This window comes from Euphorbia lathyris, chromosome 10 (assembly GCF_963576675.1).
Source record: "Euphorbia lathyris chromosome 10, ddEupLath1.1, whole genome shotgun sequence".
Classification (NCBI taxonomy): domain Eukaryota; kingdom Viridiplantae; phylum Streptophyta; class Magnoliopsida; order Malpighiales; family Euphorbiaceae; genus Euphorbia; species Euphorbia lathyris.
The window spans coordinates 23,985,141-24,003,965 of NC_088919.1; the positions used below are offsets into that span (position 1 = coordinate 23,985,141).

General features: G+C 35.2%; 1 protein-coding gene across 1 annotated transcript; it reads left to right on the top strand.

Moving 5' to 3' along the window:
• The first annotated feature begins 1,235 nt into the window (after positions 1 to 1,235).
• LOC136209419 (sec14 cytosolic factor) lies at positions 1,236 to 10,879 on the top strand. Its single transcript, XM_066000882.1, has 6 exons — positions 1,236 to 1,442; positions 1,527 to 1,782; positions 3,722 to 3,758; positions 5,567 to 5,684; positions 10,138 to 10,248; positions 10,485 to 10,879. The coding sequence occupies exons 1-6, from the start codon at positions 1,371 to 1,373 to the stop codon at positions 10,620 to 10,622; spliced, it is 732 nt and encodes a 243-aa protein (XP_065856954.1). The 5' UTR covers positions 1,236 to 1,370; the 3' UTR covers positions 10,623 to 10,879.
• Positions 10,880 to 18,825: the final 7,946 nt, after the last annotated feature.

Here is an 18,825-nt window from a genome sequence, read left to right on the forward strand (position 1 = left end):
GGATTAATACTTTGGTGGTTCCTGGGTTTTTAATTTATGTTATTTTTTTTTTGGGTAGAAACATGAAAGGAAAAACAAACAAACAAAGAACAACTAACCTGGGATCAGCCTAGGAAAGCTAACCCCAATCCTATCCTCTAAAAGAAGAGAAGAGAGAAAGATAGGAGGATCAGAAAGGGTAGTAACGCCTAACATCCCCTCATGACCAGCCGCCGCCAAGCTAAGAAAGAGCAAAGCCTTTTAATAGCTTTGATAAGGTTGCGGCTATTAAGACAAACAGCATGATTATCAGAAATCATTTTGATGGCCTCCATGTTATCAGACTCCACAAATAACCTATTGCTAAGTTTGCTTAATCTATGAGTTTATTAAAAAAAAAAAAAATTTCAAAACCTGTAATAAAATTAATCTAATAATTATAGTTGATTGACTTTCAGCTTTTAATGAATTGTCTCTTAACCAAACCGAATTTAATGTATGTATCTAGGTAAATTACATCTATAACCGCTGAACTTAAAAAAACGTAATATAAAAACCTCTCAAATTTATACTTTCTAATATTATGCCACCATCTTTTACTAATGTCTCAAAATGAATATTAACAATTTCAAAATAGAAATGTTAAAAAATTAAAGTTGTTTAGAACGTCATTTATATAAACCCACATTTTTTATTTTCCAATATCATAATTTCTAAAGTTCTCTCACTCAGAAATTCACTATGGCTTAACCAAATAACATATAAATGACTTCCACAAAAATATTAAAGTGGTTTAGAATGTCACCAATTCTTGAATATTTTTTTTTATTTTAAAATTATGAACAGTTATTTTGAGACATTAATTAAAATTTAAAATTTAACGATAATAATATTAAAAAATATAAAAGGTGAAGTCACTTTTAAGTTGAATAATCATACCTTAAGAATAAGTAAATATGAGTCGGATTGAATTTATCCTAGTGTTTATGATAGTTTGTGAATGTATATTATCAACTTTGAATTTTTGAGAGATTAAAAGGGTAAATCGATTATGAATTTTATATATAAAAAAAAAAAAACTGGAAAGTAGACAAATGAGCTTGACCGGTACAACTATAATTTATAACAAAGTATTTCTGGTTCTGAGCTTTTACGTCGATAGCAATGGATATGGATTGTACCGCACAACAACTTCATTGTCCCTCACCATTACGCTACTTTACTTGTCAAACTGTTGCTTTCATAACCCTTTTCTTTCTTTTCTTTTTTTCTACATCATCTTCTTCTTCTTTGTTTTGCGTCAACGCAAACTTTCTTCCTTTTCAGTTCCATCTCAATTTAAATTCACAAACCAACCCCTCCCTACTTTTTACTTTACTCTATTATTCTAAATGGAGAGCACCCAAGAAATTGCGGTGCTCCATATGAGGAGATCACTGGAGAAGCTTGCTTCTTCTACTGAGGTACTTTTCACATAATGCTTATACAATTCCTTTTTTTAGTTCAATTTTGCTTATTTGTTGGTTGGTTGGTTTTATGTGTTTTAGAGCTATGGAGATGCAACATTGATGAGATTCTTAATTGCGAGGTCAATGGACCGGGAAAAGGCATCAAATATGTTTGTCCAGTGGCACAAGTGGAGGGCTTCTTTTGTTCCTAATGGCTCTATTCCGGAATCTGAGATTGAAGACCAATTGGAAACCAGAAAGGCATATTTGCAGAGTTCAACAGCCGGGGGATATCCATTGTTGATTCTCCAAGCTCACAAACATTTTCCGGCCAAGGATCCTCTTCAATTCAAGAGTAATTCCATTTTTCTTCTTTCTTGTTACAATTTATCCACTTCTTAATCGTGCATGCTAAACATAGTAGATCAATTTCTGGTTTAATTCGTGCAATACATCGTTTTTGCTGCACATATGGTCCATGTTGTTGAAAAAGTACTGTTTTCTTTTTGACATAAAAAAAAGTTGATTTCTGATTAGGACTGGCTGGGCTGGGAGATATGGCTTGTTTTGATCATCGAAAATGAAGGGACTCTAATTTATTCTTTTTTCTGATGTTTGTTGCTTTTCATTATTGAGTGATTATGCAGAGTCACTATCGTGATGGTCTATAAATGTTTTCTGAAAAATGTTCATCTTCTTAAATCCTTGGTTTCAAATTTCGTAAAAATGGAACCCAAAAATATATAAAAGAGGAAGCATTCAGACTAGTAACAATGAAAACCTCGTCCCAACGATTAGGAAAAAAATTAACATATAGTAATGAATTTTATAAAGTGTGGGGCTAATTAATTAAGAGTTTGCTGGGCCTAATTCTTTTGACTGATTTAATTAACTAATTAATTAATTGTTATGGTCGTTTGGGCTGATTTTTCCAATGTCATACTTTTTTTTTTGAGGAATTTCCAATGTCATACTAGTTTATCATTATTAGGCAAAAAGCATCCTGAGGCCCTGATCTTTCATTGTTTGGTGCATTAAGCCCTCGATCTTTTATTTAGACACATTGAGCCCCTGATCTTTCACCATTTGGTGCATTAAGCCCTCAATCTTTCATTTAGACACATTGAGCCCTTGATCTTTCATATATGGGTGTATTAGGTCATTCCATAAATCAATTAATATATAGGTTTATTAAGGGCATGTTTGGTGTGACAACAAATGATGTTCTAAAAATAACAAATTCTAAAATAAAAAATATATTATACAAATTGATATGTTAGGTTAAAAAAAAAGATAAAAGGATCACAGGGTTAATATTGGTAAAAGATAGAGATCTTAAAATGTGTTTTTCAAAATAAGGGGACTAAACAGTGCGTTAGATAAAAGCTATGGGACTAATAAATTATTTACCCTTGATAAAATTACCCTTCTTATTTCCACAAAATATGCTTCAATTTTAACATTATTTTTATTTTTAGAACATAATTATCGAAAAACAAGGTTTTATTGTGTTCAATAAATTTTTTATTTTTTATTTAAATTATTTTTATTAATTTGTATAATATATTTTTTATTTTAGAATTTGTTATTTTTAGAACATCATTTGTTGTCACACCAAACATGCTCTTAATAAACCTATATATTAATTGATTTATGGAAGGACCTAATACACCCATATATGAAAGATCAAGGGTTCAATGTGTCTAAATGAAAGATCGAGGGCTTAATGCACCAAATGGTGAAAGATTAGGGGCTCAATGTGTCTAAATAAAAGATCGAGGACTTAATGCACCAAACAATGAAAGATCAGGGGCCTCAGCATGCTTTTTGCCTCATTATTATCAAGAAAGAAGCACCTTTATTGTGTATCTTTCTTGAATGACAAAACTATTTAACAAATAAACTCTATGAGTCAATGCCTTTAATCAATTCTGGTTGGCAGTTGAGTTTATTTGCTCACTTTCATGGGTGGGGTCATGTGAAGACTATTTTAATTTCTAGTTGTTTGTTCAGCTTGTTTGTCCCTACAATCACCAGTCTACGTCAGTTCTTCAAGAGATTTACTGGGTTTTCTAAAATCTTATCTGATGAGTATTCAGTTTCTCCTATTCTTATATCTACAAGTTCAACATTACAACCTCATAGCCTTTACCCACATTTGATAATTCCCTTGCTAAAGATGCAGATTATCATAAATGGGAAACAATGCTTTATATGAGTTTACTTTTCCCTTTTCATATTCAAAATTATATCTTCTAGAAGTTATTAATTCATGGTTTCACTTCTTGGTGCAGAGTTTGTGGTTTATGTGTTGGACAAATCAATTGCAAGGTACCACTAATTCTTAATGTGATTGGTTATTTGGATGAATAACTAAATGATCTGGTACTCTGATTGTTTCTCTTTTTAATACTGAAACTTCTTAGCTTATGAAGAATAATCTTTCTTATTCTAACTTCAAAAATATCTTGAGAGCACTCTTAACACGGTAATTATACTTGTCACCAGTCTTGGTGTAGGTAGTGAGGTCCATCTTATCTCAGTAAGTAGATAACAGAGGGTAGTTGTGGCAAGTTGTATTGTCCTTAAAATGAAGATTGAATTAGAGTTTAGCCTGATGCAGAACAGAAAGTCTTATCTTTTGAAGTAGTTGTAGTAAAAACTTTACTAAGTTTGAGTTTTCCACAATGAGTGGTTTCTTGATTAGAAAATTGTTCTTGATATGCTAAATAGTTTCTCATAATTTAACTTCCGCAATTTCTACTTCAATTCAAATAAAGCTCATACGTTTTAGAAATTAAATTATTATTGATGCGATGAAATAGTTTCTAGTAATCTAAATACCATATGTACTTTCATTCAGTTAAAGCTCTTATGTTTTAGAAATTAATAGAAGATAGAAATTGGGAAAATGAAGGATCCATTATTTTCAGAATTTTAATATTTTAAAAATGCCAGTACATGCACAAAGACCAGCTACAAGATAAGACTAAATAAACATTGAGATTAAATGCTTATTGTCATCCTATCCTAGATAATTAAACATGCAGATATGTTTCATAACGAGACCAATGATAATTTTAACTCAAGTTCTTGGCCAGCTATATTTTTGTTCATATCTTTGCAGTTTCATAATTGCTATTCCAATTTTGGCATGCTTCTGAAACTTGATTCAGTTCGAGCTCATTTGGCACATTCATAATGCTATAGAGCAGAGAACTTTCATTTTTCTTCTTTCCATATCAGTAAAAAAGATGTTGAATTGCTAAAACAACCAAAGAATGCACACACAAACTCTGGTCGTTAGAGGACTGTAGATCCCTATTCTCCTTTTTTTAACTTAACCTATACAGCAACCTGTCGATAACTTTATATATAATCCTTTTAAGAATTTTCTTCTTATTCAAACTTCCATTGGATATGATACTATTTTGGCTCCATCAAAATCCAGTATAAATTAGCAGCAACAACTGCTCCATGTATATTAGCTAAATTTGATTTTCTTCCTATGTTCTTGCTCGTCCAACTGACTTCTCTCCTCCATTGCAACACACCTCTATTGGTCATGTATTCAATCATGGTCAGTTTCCAGGTTTCCCTAGTCATATTGCATTTTTAAGTACAACTTTACAAGTGCTCAACAGTTTCAGTCTTCAGCACTAAAATTGTATAGCATACAGTTCATATCAGAAATGGTAAATCTTCTGAATAATGTGCTTTTTACCATCCAAACCACAAAACTATCAAGGGGATATTATTTTCATCCAGGCCATTTTCCACGAACTCTGTGGCCCTTTCAAGCCTTAGTGTTTGATAAGCAGTGGTAATTGATTAAGTATTTGCCTTCACTAGTTTCCAAATTATCCTGTCCTTAGTATTATTAACAGCAGAAAATTGCTGTTTTCATTTCATCAGTAAGGTCTGCCAAACACCATTTCTTATTTCTCTAGTAGTCCCTGTCTTTTGCAGATTTTGGCACATCAGCATCTTTAGTACTGACATCAGGGTAAAACTATCATTGTTAAAAGCCTTTTCTGTGGTTCCGTTTACATGCTTTCTCTTATATATGCTTATTTGTATATACTGTTTCATCCTTGAATAAAGAAAATGATTGAAGTAGGATTTGATTGACATTTCAGTTCATTCAAAGGAAGAGAAATCGGAAACGAGAAGTTGATTGTCATACTCGATCTGCAGAAAATTTCCTATAGGAATGTAGATGCACGTGGTTTGATCACTGGATTTCAATTTTTGCAGGTAACTCCTTTCATCTTTAATATTTTGCTAGAACAAATATTCCATCTGACAATAGATAAAGTGTAGAGAAACAAGAGGTGCACAATAAAAGTGGTAGAGGAACTTTGTTTCTCTAATTAAGGGACAAAGGAGGAGGGTTGCGGTAGGTTTGTGGCGGCCAGCGTAAAACTTAGCCACATCTTATGACATGAACCATAATATAAATACCGTTGGGGCGTTCCCTACTCAGCGACGCGCTGCACTTCCTAGACCCGGGTGTAGTGATAAATGTGCAAGGGTTGCTAGGTCGTCGCCCCGAAGCGGCGCGCCACCCCAGGACCCGGGGGTGGTGTCAAATATGCAAGGGTTGCGGGTAAATAAGCTAGTCCACGGTAATGGTAGGGGTAGGGGTAAGGGTAGTAGGTTACGCTTTGGGACATGGAACATAGGTTCTTTGACAGGAAGATTAGCTGAAATTGTAGATGTTATGAAGATGAGGAGAATAAATATATTATGCCTACAAGAAACCAAGTGGGTTGGAGCCAAGGCTAGAGAGATAGCTCATTGGGGTTATAAGCTTTGGTACTCAGGAAAGGATAAGGGTAGAAATGGAGTAGGTATTCTTATTGATAGGGAGTATATTGATGAGGTAGTAGCGGTGTCTAGGAAGAGCGATAGAATTATGAGTGTTAAGCTAGTGATAGGGGATGAGGTTGTGAATGTCATTAGTGCATATGCGCCACAAATAGGATTAGATGTGTCTATAAGACAAGCTTTTTGGGATGACTTAGAGGAAGTGGTGCAACAGGTTCCTAGGGATGAAAAAATGGTACTAGGGGGTGATCTCAATGGACACGTGGGTTCTAGGCGAGATGGGTTTGAGAGTGTTCATGGAGGGTATGGTTTTGGAGATAAGAATGAAGCAGGAAATGATATTTTGGAATTCGCATCAGCCTATGACTTGAGTATCATGAACACATGGTTTATGAAGAGAACATCCCACTTAGTGACTTATCGGAGTGGCGGTAATGCGAGCCAAATTGACTTCTTCTTAGTAAGGAGTGCTTGGAGAAAGAGTTATATTGATTGTAAGGTGATCCCTGGTGAGAGTACGACAACCCAACATAGAGTAGTGGTGCTAGATTTTCGAAGTAGGAAATGTATAAGAAAACAAACACCTCAAGTAGAGACTAAGATTAAGTGGTGGAAATTGCAAGGGGAGAATCAACAAAAATTTGTGGATGAGATGACCAAAAAAGATATTTGGACTTGCAATATGGATTCAGATATAGATTCAATATGGAATAAGATGGAGCATAGTATAAGGGAAGTAGCGAAGGAAGTTCTAGGGGAATCTAAAGGTAGCATGCCACCGGGTAAGGACACATCTTGGTGGACAGAAGAAGTACGACAAGCAGTAAAGAGTAAGAGAGAATCCTATAAACTATTGGGGAAATGTAGGAGTGACGAGAACTACGAAAAATACAAAGAGGCTAAAAGGGAAGTAAAGAAGGTCATACGAGATGCTAGAGCAAAGGTGAATCGGGATCTGTATACAAGATTGGATACGAAAGAAGGGGAAAGAGACATATATAGAATTGCTCGGATGAGAGATAGGAAGACGCGAGATCTCGGAAAAGTTAAATGTGTGAAGGATGTGGACCAGAAAGTCCTAGTTGGAGATAAGGATATCAAGGAACGATGGAGGTCCTATTTTGATGACTTATTTAATGGAGATCGCCAACAAGATGTTGGAGATATAAGTATCCATCACGATATGATAAATCATGAATGCCTGCGGAGAATTCAAAAGGGTGAAGTCAAAATGGCATTAAGTAAGATGAAGTTGAAGAAAGCAGTAGGACCTGATGGCATCCCTATTGAGATTTGGAGATGTTTGGGAGAAAGAGGAATCGAATGGTTGACGACGTTCTTCAACAAAATTTGGAGAAACAATAAGATGCCATCAGAATGGAGGAAAAGTACCTTAATCCCTTTGTATAAGAACAAAGGCGATGTCCAAGATTGTGCCAACTATCGGGGAATCAAATTAATGAGTCACACTATGAAACTTTGGGAGCGAGTGATTGAACAAAGGCTAAGGAGGACGGTGAAGATCTCGGAAAACCAGTTTGGCTTTATGCCGGGAAGATCAACTATGGAAGCCATCCATCTAATGAGACAATTAATGGAGCACTATCGAAATAAGAAGAAAGACTTGCATATGGTTTTCATTGACTTGGAGAAAGCATATGATAAGGTACCAAGGGAAGTACTTTGGTGGGCCTTGATAAGGAAAGGCATTTCGCGGAAATATATTGACATCATAAAGGACATGTATGAGGGAGTATGCACGAGTGTACGTACTAGTGTTGGGAAAACTGAAGAGTTTCCTATTACGATTGGAGTGCATCAAGGTTCCGCACTAAGCCCATTTCTTTTTGCCATCGTTATGGATGAACTAACAAGTTCACTTCAAGATGGTATACCATGGTGCATGCTGTTTGCAGATGATATTGTGTTGGTTGATGAGACGAAAGAAGGAGTGGAGATGAAGTTGGAACTATGGAGGCAAACTCTAGAATCTAGAGGCTTTAAGTTGAGTCGAAGTAAGACAGAATATTTGGAGTGTAAGTTTAGCGGCCGTAGGAGTAGGGAGGCAGGGACAATCACCCTAGATGGGAGAGTTGTTCAGGCCTCGGATTGCTTCCGGTATTTAGGATCTATTATCCAAACGGATGGAGAAGTAGATGGAGATGTTGCCCATAGGATTAAAGCTGGTTGGTCGAAGTGGAAGAGTGCTACGGGTTTCCTTTGTGATCCCGGCATGCCTAATAGATTGAAGGGAAAATTCTACCGGACGGCAATTAGACCAGCATTGTTATATGGTACGGAGTGTTGGGCAGTGAAACACTGCCACATCCATAAGATGTCGGTGGCGGAGATGCGTATGTTGAGATGGATGTGTGGTCACACGAGAAAGGACCGGGTGCGTAATGAAATAATTAGGACAAAAGTAGGGGTTACATCTATTGAGAATAAAATGAGAGAAAACCGACTAAGGTGGTTTGGCCATGTGAGACGTAGAGCGCTTGATGCGCCGGTTAGGAGAACCGAAGAGTGGCAAAGGGATGTAGTGGTGAGGGGTAGGGGAAGACCTAAGCAAACTTGGAGGAGGGTGATCGAGAGTGATATGAGTTTATTGGGAATTGAGGAAAATATGGTAGTGGATAGGACGGAGTGGAGGGAGCGAATCTGTGTCGCTGACACGACTTGATTTTCACGGTTTTATATGATGGTTCATGTTAGCCGACCCCGAATCATTTCGGGACTAAGGCTTTGTTGTTGTTGTTGTTGTTGTTGTAGTAAAATAATAAATTTGAATAATACTGGGCGGTTTTCTGCAGAACTTGCTAGCCTATCCTGCAATTCTCTTGAGGAAACCTTTGCTATGCTATAATACAATCCAAGCTTGATATCTCTGTCTAACTTGCAAAAATTTCGGGATTAAATATCTGTTCACGTGTCTTCAAAGTCTATTATTTTTTGATATTCTGTTAACTGCTAGAAGATGTTGCCCTTGTATATTCGCATCTGCTGGACTTGTAGGAATTTTAAAAGCTCAACCAAGCCTTCTTGGCAAAAAGGATGGGGAAGTACCTTTTCATAATTTGAGCTCGTTCATTTGTTCTTTTCTTCTTGGCTATCTCTTTGATTTGGGTCTCTCAGAAACTGTCCTTCCCTGGCTTATCTTCTCCTTCTAGACAATGTGTGCTTCTGGAATTTGAATGATTACTGCAGTAGGATTTCAGTTCCTTATTTGAAGCATAAGAACCTATTTAACCTATATATAATTTCAGTTTTAAGGGGATAAAACTATCTATTTTAAGTGAACTTTTGAACTCTACCACAAAAATATATTTGGTGTTAGGAAAATTGATTTGGGTATCATATAACTATTTTCGTGCCTACCTGGTTATTGAGACTTGATAAATGGCAAAAAGCATCATGAGGCCCCTGATCTTTCAATTTGGTTCATTAAGCACTTGATCTTTTATTTAGATTTCATTGAGTTCTATGCTTCTCTCTTCCTCTGACGTGCTTCTCTAACTGTGTCAAGGATTTAACTATCCTCATCAACTCCTTCAAATGCTCCATATTAGCTGGGTCCTTGGCCATAAGTTCTGTTTACATTTTTGTCTTGTAAATTACCTCTCTTCTTGATGGGAACGACCATAGTGACCTTGTTTTTTTGCCTCCGCTATGTTGTTAGATAAGATGTCTATTGGGCTCTGTGGATATATCCCATAGGATTTAAGAACATCTAGGAAAATCAGAAAGTTTTGATTTCAAAACCTCTGTTCCAGGAATACCAACATATAGTGATCGCTTTTTTTTTTTTTTTTTTCTTTTCTGAGGCCCTTTGTGGACTTGATGTAGATTTTTATATCATCCTGAATTTTCATTTATGCAGGCTTACTATCCGGAGCGTTTAGCAAAGTTTTTCATCTTACATATGCCACGGTTTTTTGTTAGTGTTTGGAAGCTAGTTTCCCGCTTCCTTGAGAAAGCAACCCTTGAAAAGGTATTGATAGTCACAATCTACATTACACGTTAGGCTTTATTATGAAATGTATAGGGAGACGAGACAATCCTGCAAACATAACTTGGTGGTGCAATATGGTTGGTGAAAACAATCTTTTAATTTGACATAGGAGTTTATAGAAGAGTTTAGAGCTCCTTATGCACTTGCAAACTATTGTAATATTAATTTGCTATGTAACATTTTGAGTTATTTTTATATTGTGAGTTTCATTGCAGGTAGTTATAGTGACCAATGAAGAAGAAAGAAGAGATTTTATTAGGGAAATTGGGGAAGAAGTATTGCCAGAAGAATATGGTGGTCAAGCAAAGCTTGTAGCTCTCCAAGATGTCGTGATTCCTCAGTTGGACGGATGAACTCGAAAATTTCTGCTATTGTTATGTATATATGTCTATCAGAACTAGTGGAAGATTCCAATATACTAGATGTTGACTAATTATATTATATGCTCAACTTGTTTATGAGCCCTCTTAGAAATGAGATTCATGGAAAGCTTTCAATTTCAAAAGACAATCTTAAGATAAGAGATGGATATTACTGTATCTAAATTTGGGAGCATGGTATACTCCAGTGCATTTCCCTCGCTTAATAGAAATAAATATGTTTCCGAATACTTTCTTTAAATAGAAGTTCTTTTGATTATTCGGGCATACAAACTAATTACAGTTATGGATTACTTTCTACAATTTAACTCTCGGATTATTGTCATTACCTTTTTCCGTATTCATTTACCAAAACAGTAATCTCAGTAGTCTATTCTAGCAAAATCAATTAGTTGTTAAGTTGTATTTTCAAAATATCAACATCAATAGTTCTGGCAATTGGAGCATGATTTAGTACTAGTAGATAAAAGATTTTTACTTCTAAATGTAAAACAATTTGAGTTGGGGTTAGTTAATATTAGTATGCAGAGATTTAAGATTATTTTTTCAAATTGTTGTCCATTTCTAAGTTTGTAGCCTTGGTGAAAGTGAGGCTGAGAAATTCGCTCTAAATAAGACTGCTCATAAGTGGCTTTCACTCCTCCTTCCCTTGGTTACAGAAAGTGAGCTGGACCTCTTCTTTTCCATCCAAAGATACTTTATATATCAGTACTAACTAAGTAATAGACATGTTCTTGCTTTTAAAACAAAAGAAAAAAAGTAATAGACATGTCAATCTTTTGTTATAATTCCCGCCATTCTTAACTATCTTTGGTGAGAATAAAATCAAGGGAAAATTACAAAACTAGGTCAAATGGGAGACTCATTTACATATTTAACCAATTTACTCAACCTATTACATATCTAGACTGATTTTGTGTGACTTTCCCATAATATCCCTAACCTTCCCACTTCCCACAACCCGAACGGCCGCTCCCCCTCATCTCCTTGGTTACGCAAAAAGTTGGCTCCTCCATTAATGATTTCAAGACTTTTGATCTTCATATCTTCCTTTAAATTACACGAAATCTGCACCATTTCGCCAAATCACAATGAATTTCTCTTTTTCCTCTCTTCATCTCTTGATTCTGCAACTTCAAATCCTAAAAAATGAAGCCATGGTTCTTCATCTTCCTGTTCGTTACTTGGTTTCTTTCTTCTTGTTACCATCAAAGAAATGGTTATTCTACGTTATTTCCTTCGTTTTTCCCAGTTTATCATATTGTTATTGTCGCTTTTAAGGGTGAAAGCGCAAAAAATGTAAGTATCTATTGTTTTTTCTGCGTTTTTTCATGAATACACTTCGTGAATCGATGATTTCGCGAAGATTTGTGAAGAGAAAGAGCTTGAAACGTGACGATCTACTTCGTGAATCGATGATTTCGCGAAGATCTGCGAAGAGAAAGAGCCTGAAATGCGTGGATCTACTTCGCGAATCGATTAGTTCGCGAAGTCTGCGAGTAGAAAAGTTCATGATTTGACTCGCAGACTTCGCGAAAGCATCGATATGCGACGTAGATCGTCACGTTTCAAACCTCGCATACCTCGCGAAAACATCGATTAGCGAAGTAAAATCACCTCTTTCCCTGCACATTTACATTTGCATGCTTCACTAATCCTCATTTCGTGAAGCTAAAATCGTCTTTTTCCCTGCGTAACACGATTAATTTTTTCTGAAGGTGGTTGATTACATAACTTCCCTTTCTAGAATGCGGCGTCCTCGGATGCAGGGGAGATAACTTTCCTTCCTATACAGGGAGAAATTTCCCTCAAGAATGGCACATTCACTCCTAAAATGGTTGGTTAGGAGAGATTGTGCCAATAATTCGGTACCAATTTTGAAGCGGATGAGTAATCTTAGTGTGCACCATGGGACACATCCATCCCAAAAGATCTGGACTTCCATTTCTCATCCCAAAAGGTCTAAACTTCCATTTCTCATCCCAAAAGGTCTGGACTTCCAGACCTTTTGGGATGAGAAATGAAAGTCCATACCTTTTGGGATGGATGTGTCTCACGGTGCACACTAAGATTACTCATTCAATTCAAATTGGTACCGGATTATTGGCACACTCTCTACTAACCAACCATTTTAGGAGTGAATGTGCTTTGTTAGGAGTTTATTGTGGCAATCTTGTTGTAAATTTTGATGTTGTTGTGATTTTAATGTTGTTATTGTGGCAATCTTGTTGAAATTTTTGATAATGTTATGATTTTAATGTTAGAATCCGTTGTTGTTTGCCATTTTTTGTTATATACCACTTCGCGAATTAGCTTCAAAACACACCCAGGCTTCGCATATGCGAACTAAATTCATCAAGTAAACCAAACTTTAGCTTCGCAGGCTTTGCATATGTTAATGAAATTCATCAAGTAAACCAAACATTAGCTTCGCAGGCTTCACATATTGCGCATAAATTCATCAAGTAAACCAAACATTAGATTCACAGGCTTCGCATATGCTAATTAAATTCATCAAGTAAACCCAAACATTAGCTTCGCAGGCTTCGCATAATATGGAATCTGCGAAGTCAGACGGGAGGGGACGAGACGCGCGTAAATATTGAGGGTATTATGGTAAAGTCACACAACATTAGTCTAGATATGTAGTAGGTTGAGTAAATGGGTTAAATATGTGAATGGGCCTCCCATTTGACCTAGTTTTGTAATTTTCCCTAAAATCAATTGTATTGAGCTATACGGTTTCTTCCACACATCTGCAATAACACAACACCTCTCCCTCAAGTTGGTGGTGGTAATAATGTCAATCCCAACTTGCTTAAACTTGCCCCATTTGACTTGTAGTTAGCGGCTTAGTGAACACATCTACTAGTTGCATTCGAGAGGCAATATATGGAGTAGAAATAAAGTCATTCATTAAACATTCTCAAACCATGTGACAGTATGTTTTGTTTGCTCATGAAACACCGGATTTGATTGATGGATTTATGTCAAATTCATCAAATAAATAAGTGAATTATCAATCATCACACAATATCCAGTTACGGACTTTGTATAAGTTATAATCACGGTTGGATGAATAAAACAACCCAAGACTAGAAGTTCCCTTCAAATACCTCAAAACATGCATATCTATTTGCATAAATTGGCTTAGCCAATGTCAAACAGAGTGAAACCCAATTAAAGTAAAGTATCCTGCATCTGAAGCACTATCAAAACAGTGGTCTAGTAGGTTAAGGACTCTTAGCTTGCGGAGCATCTTGTAAGGGAGAGCGAGAAACCAAAGCATAAAGAGAGAATGTGACTCAAGAGGGGGAGAGAGAGAGTTGGTATGTAAATATTGTTGTTTTTTTAAAGGGAAAATATTAAAGGGTATTGTTGTATTTTTAGGTTACGTGACTGTGTAGTCGGACCCATTTTTGTGTAAAATTGGTCAAATAAGCGTTGAACGGTTCACTTCCCGGTCACATGTGTTTAAATATCCAGACATCATTACTTGATGTATATTTTTGTGACAAAATTTAATGCATGTACTAAATTCGAGCTAGGGTAAAATTCAAGCCCTTCAAACACAATAACCTGTTGGAAAATTTTGAATAAAATTATATGTTAATTTAAATACCAACAAACACCTCCTTTTATGAACAGTCGTGTCCTTCGTGAAAGTCATGTTCGTACGTGAACAGTTGTGTCTGTCCGTGTACAGTCGTGTTCGTTCATGAAAAGACATATCCTTTCGAGTTCTTTTTATATAGAATGGATTGTCAAATTCACATGTTGTTGAATAAGCGGTTGTTGAAGTTTTTCAAAACACTTTTTGTCTGTTCACATTGTTCTTGTTTTCCAACTCCGGTGATAACTAGGCTACACACTGTTTTTTAGTTCACTTGCGTCATTTGTTGTATCCTGGGAGACTATCGTCAATAGCGATGACATCTGTCTTAAGATTGTAGGACAAACGATTACGTCTGTCTTAAGAATGTTAGATGTGATTAACCAAAAAACAAATTGAACATAGAAAAATATATAAACAGTAAAACTAGAAATTAAAAGGAAAGAGTTAGACAAATCTGAGGCTTGTATTAGCAGTTTCCTTAAGACATATGTCATCACTATTGACGATCGTGTGTAGCCTAGTTATCACTGGAGTAGGAAAACAAGAACAATGTGAACAGACATAGAGTATTTTGAAAAACTTCAACTGTTGGGGTTTAGTGTCCTATAGACAATTGTTCTAGGATATGAACTAAATGTAAATGAAGTGTTCTTTATATCATTTGTTTTAATAAGATATGGTTTCATAACTATATAAAGGCAACCTCTTTTAAGAACTAAATAAGTCTAAGAAAAGGAAATCCCTACGTTTGTTTAAAGTGATTATAAAGTGTTCATACAAGCATGAAGTGAGACAAAACTTTATAATAAACTAATAAACTTAAAACCACCCCAAGTTAAGTAATATGTTTAGAAATAGGATTGACATATCACTGCTGAGACTTCCATGTAACAATGTCTTCTGTCGAGACAGAGAGCTGATCTCACAAGCTTCAGATATGCAGATATCTGGACAGTTACATGGATCCGATGAAAGGGAGTTCATTAGGATTGGGGACCCGACTTGAGATAACAGGATAGGTAGATTTATCCTTGTCACCTGTTCATCTCATTGGTATTAATAGGTATAAGTAATCCTAAAACTCAAAGGAATGTTAATTAGTGATTCTGGATTATGGAATGTGATGCTTTGATCCTGTTGTAACACGATCCATAACAGAGATGACTCTGGGGTGTGAACGGCAGACGTTAGGTATCACAGGAAGTAATTGCAGGATAGTTATACATTGGATTGAGCATTTGTCACTCCTAATAAATGGGAGATACGTCCAAGGATCGCTTGTGGAAGACTTGACTCTAAATCCTTGCAAGGTGATAGCTTAAGACTTGAAATGCATATTTCACTTAACCTATCTAATTGGAGTTAACTCGGCCTGTACAAGTAAAACGAACATCTCGCTATATGTGACTTGACATTATCCATAGTCATAAGATTCAGTTCAAAGATGTAGTTGATAAATGATCGAATTATACTGTAACTAATACGGAAAGGTCAACGATAGAATCAACCTGTCTTCTTATAGCTCTGGGAGAATGTTTCGGATCTGCCAATCACATTTCGCGTACTCATTCCGTTATGCAAAGATTAAATATAATTCTGAGAAAATTAATTTAATAGTTGCATACGGCTAGAAGCAATAAGAACCTAATGGGTCACACATAAGACTTGGAGCCCAAAAGAGAAACAGATGTTAATTAATTGATGGAAGCCCAACTGAGTCCACTAAGGCCCAGTACATAAGGGGGGCGATTTTATGTATATAAAATACATAAATAATTAATTTGATTTTTAACAATTCTAATTAGATTATGATTGTGAATTAAATTAATTAAAGGATAAATAAGTTAGGAGGTTTAATGAGATTAAATTGCTTCTATTATTATCCTGTCAGGTTATTATTATTATCTTTATATTTAGATATAATTATAGATAATAACTAATAAGAATTTTATTCCGAATTAGATTCTTATTCAGTAACCTAATTCTATATAACTAGGGTTTAAATACAAGAGAGTATATATACCCCCCTTATAGTAGAATTCGGCCAACCCTAGCCAATTGAAGAGAGAGAATTTCGACCCCCTTGTTGAGGACGAGATCATCTACCGCTTCTTTTCGTCTCAATTGATTATTAATCTCTTTCTCTTATTCCTTGATCTTGTGTTGATTTATTAGAGGCAATCTACTTTGGTTGCTTTCATACGGTTGAGTTCTAATCATATTTTGAATTGTGTTTTTGTCTTGTGCTCGGGAACTCGGAGTAAGAGTTGTGGGCACTTCGATTGCAACGGTAGATAGTTCATCGAAAGGTATCTCCTTCTATCCCTCTTTATATGAAATAACGATTAACGAATCTTGGGTTAATAGAAAAAGGTTAAAAATTTTATATTTCCGCTGCCAAACGATAGCCTATTTTCCTTCAGTGGTATCAGAGCCTGCGTTAAATCCGTTATTTCATATATGAAAATTAAAAGGTTTTTCAATCAGATTGAATAAATATTTATAGTTAGATTAATTAACGAAACCGTTTTGATTAATTAATTCTAAAGATAAATAAGTTTTAATTAATTGTTAATTAAAATAGATTATGCATATATTCCGGATGATATTTTGGTTGATAATCATTATAACAAAACTATTGGTTTTATAGTTAGATTGATAAAAGTTAGTTTTGTTAATTCTAAAGATAAAACAAAATCTTTAATAGATTTTTCTTATTTTCTGAAAATCGTTTTGAAACCGTTTTGAAACTGATATATATATATATATATATATATATATATATATATATGTTATATTTAAAAAAAAATTGGAACAACAGTCCGGGTTGCGCCGCGAGGCCGCAACCCGAACTGCTGTTCACGATTGCTGCCTCGCGGCAGCAACCGTGTGCGGCTGGACGTTGCTGCCATAAGGCAGCGACGGCCAGCCGCGGCGCTGCTGCCAGACGGCAACGACACCACTGTCTCGGGCCCCCCATTTTGTGGACCCGACAGGCTGGGCACAGTTCGGTCCAAGTCGGGGATTCATGAATCTCCAGTATTAGATTGAAATTCGGAGATTAATAAAAGGAAATCTCCAGGATTGGATTGAAAGAATAAATCTCCAGAATTGAATTGTCCCAAAATTTCAGTCCAATCCAGTTCGGGGATTCGGAGATTCGGTTCCGGTCCAATCCAATATAATTTTTCGGTGATTTGGATAAATATCTAATATTTTAAGTCCTAAAAAATAAATTAAAAATTTAATTTACAAGATAATAAAATATAGAATTTTATTATCTTACATAACTTGAAATAAATAATATTTTTTTAGGAAGTAAGCAACATTCATTAAAAGTTACAGTAGACAACAAGGCTAAAAAAACCTACAAAATTAAAGTTAGAAAATAACAAATCGATAAAAACAAACAACCTTTAATTCCGAAAAGACAACATTTCATTAGCAAAATATGATCAGACTATAATCTCTCTAATCCCAATTTGTAATTGAATCTTCTTAACACAACAAATTCCTTGTTTTCCAAAGGAAAGACAGTAAAAGCCAAACATCAACCTGAACATACGTAGATTCAGAAGCCACAGTTGAGCATTAAATTACAAAAATATCTTTTACAACTTTGGATAAAGCAGGATATCTTATAGCGTTGGCCAGTTAGCTTAGAATTGCAAAAACATCTTTTACAACTTTGGATAAACGTAGAATCACCACCTGTTGAGTTTGGAGAAAAGCGAGTTAGCAAAGGAAGAATCTCTATGTGTATTTCTTCTTATGACTTATGAATCAATAAGACAACAATGAAGGACCACCTATAGCAGCTCTTATCCCATATTCATAGACATTTCAAACCCCAAACAGAAAGAAAAACTTTCATTCAAAAATTAAAAGATAAAAAAGTTTTCATGATATCAAAATCCTTTAACTTAGATCTTATTTCTGTAGATACTTTGATTTTCATCATATAGACTGATTTATAGTTTAAATGATCATTTCTATGCTAAATTGACTAAAATAATCACTGGGTACAAACTGAAGGGGAAATTAAACACAAAATCACCATAAAGCTGTAAATAAACTCACTGAATACGGGTCGGGTCTTCTTATAGAATTGAAGGAGCTATTGATATTAGAGTATGGACGATTCTATACATCAGTTAAACCCTTACTCACTCCATATTGAAATCATAGTAAATCCCACATAAATCAAAATCTCAATTTCAATCCATGACTCGAATATCAAAATCTCGAAACTTTGATCAATTAAAAAATAACATAAACTAAAAAAACCAGATCTATAAGCTAAAATATTGTGAAACTACAAAAAGGAAATCCAGATCATAAATCACCAAAACGTATCACAAAAATAATCATAAAAGTCCAGATTTAACACATGCATCGACCAAAAGAAAAGGAAAAAAGTAAAAAAAAAAATACATGTTTCAAGAAAGGAAGAAGATTTAAAGAACAACCAGAGAAATAGCAATCGACAGATGTTTGCATGAAGAGGGAGAATAGAGAGCAATAGAAATGTGAAGCCGACGTCTAGCAAATGAAGAACGA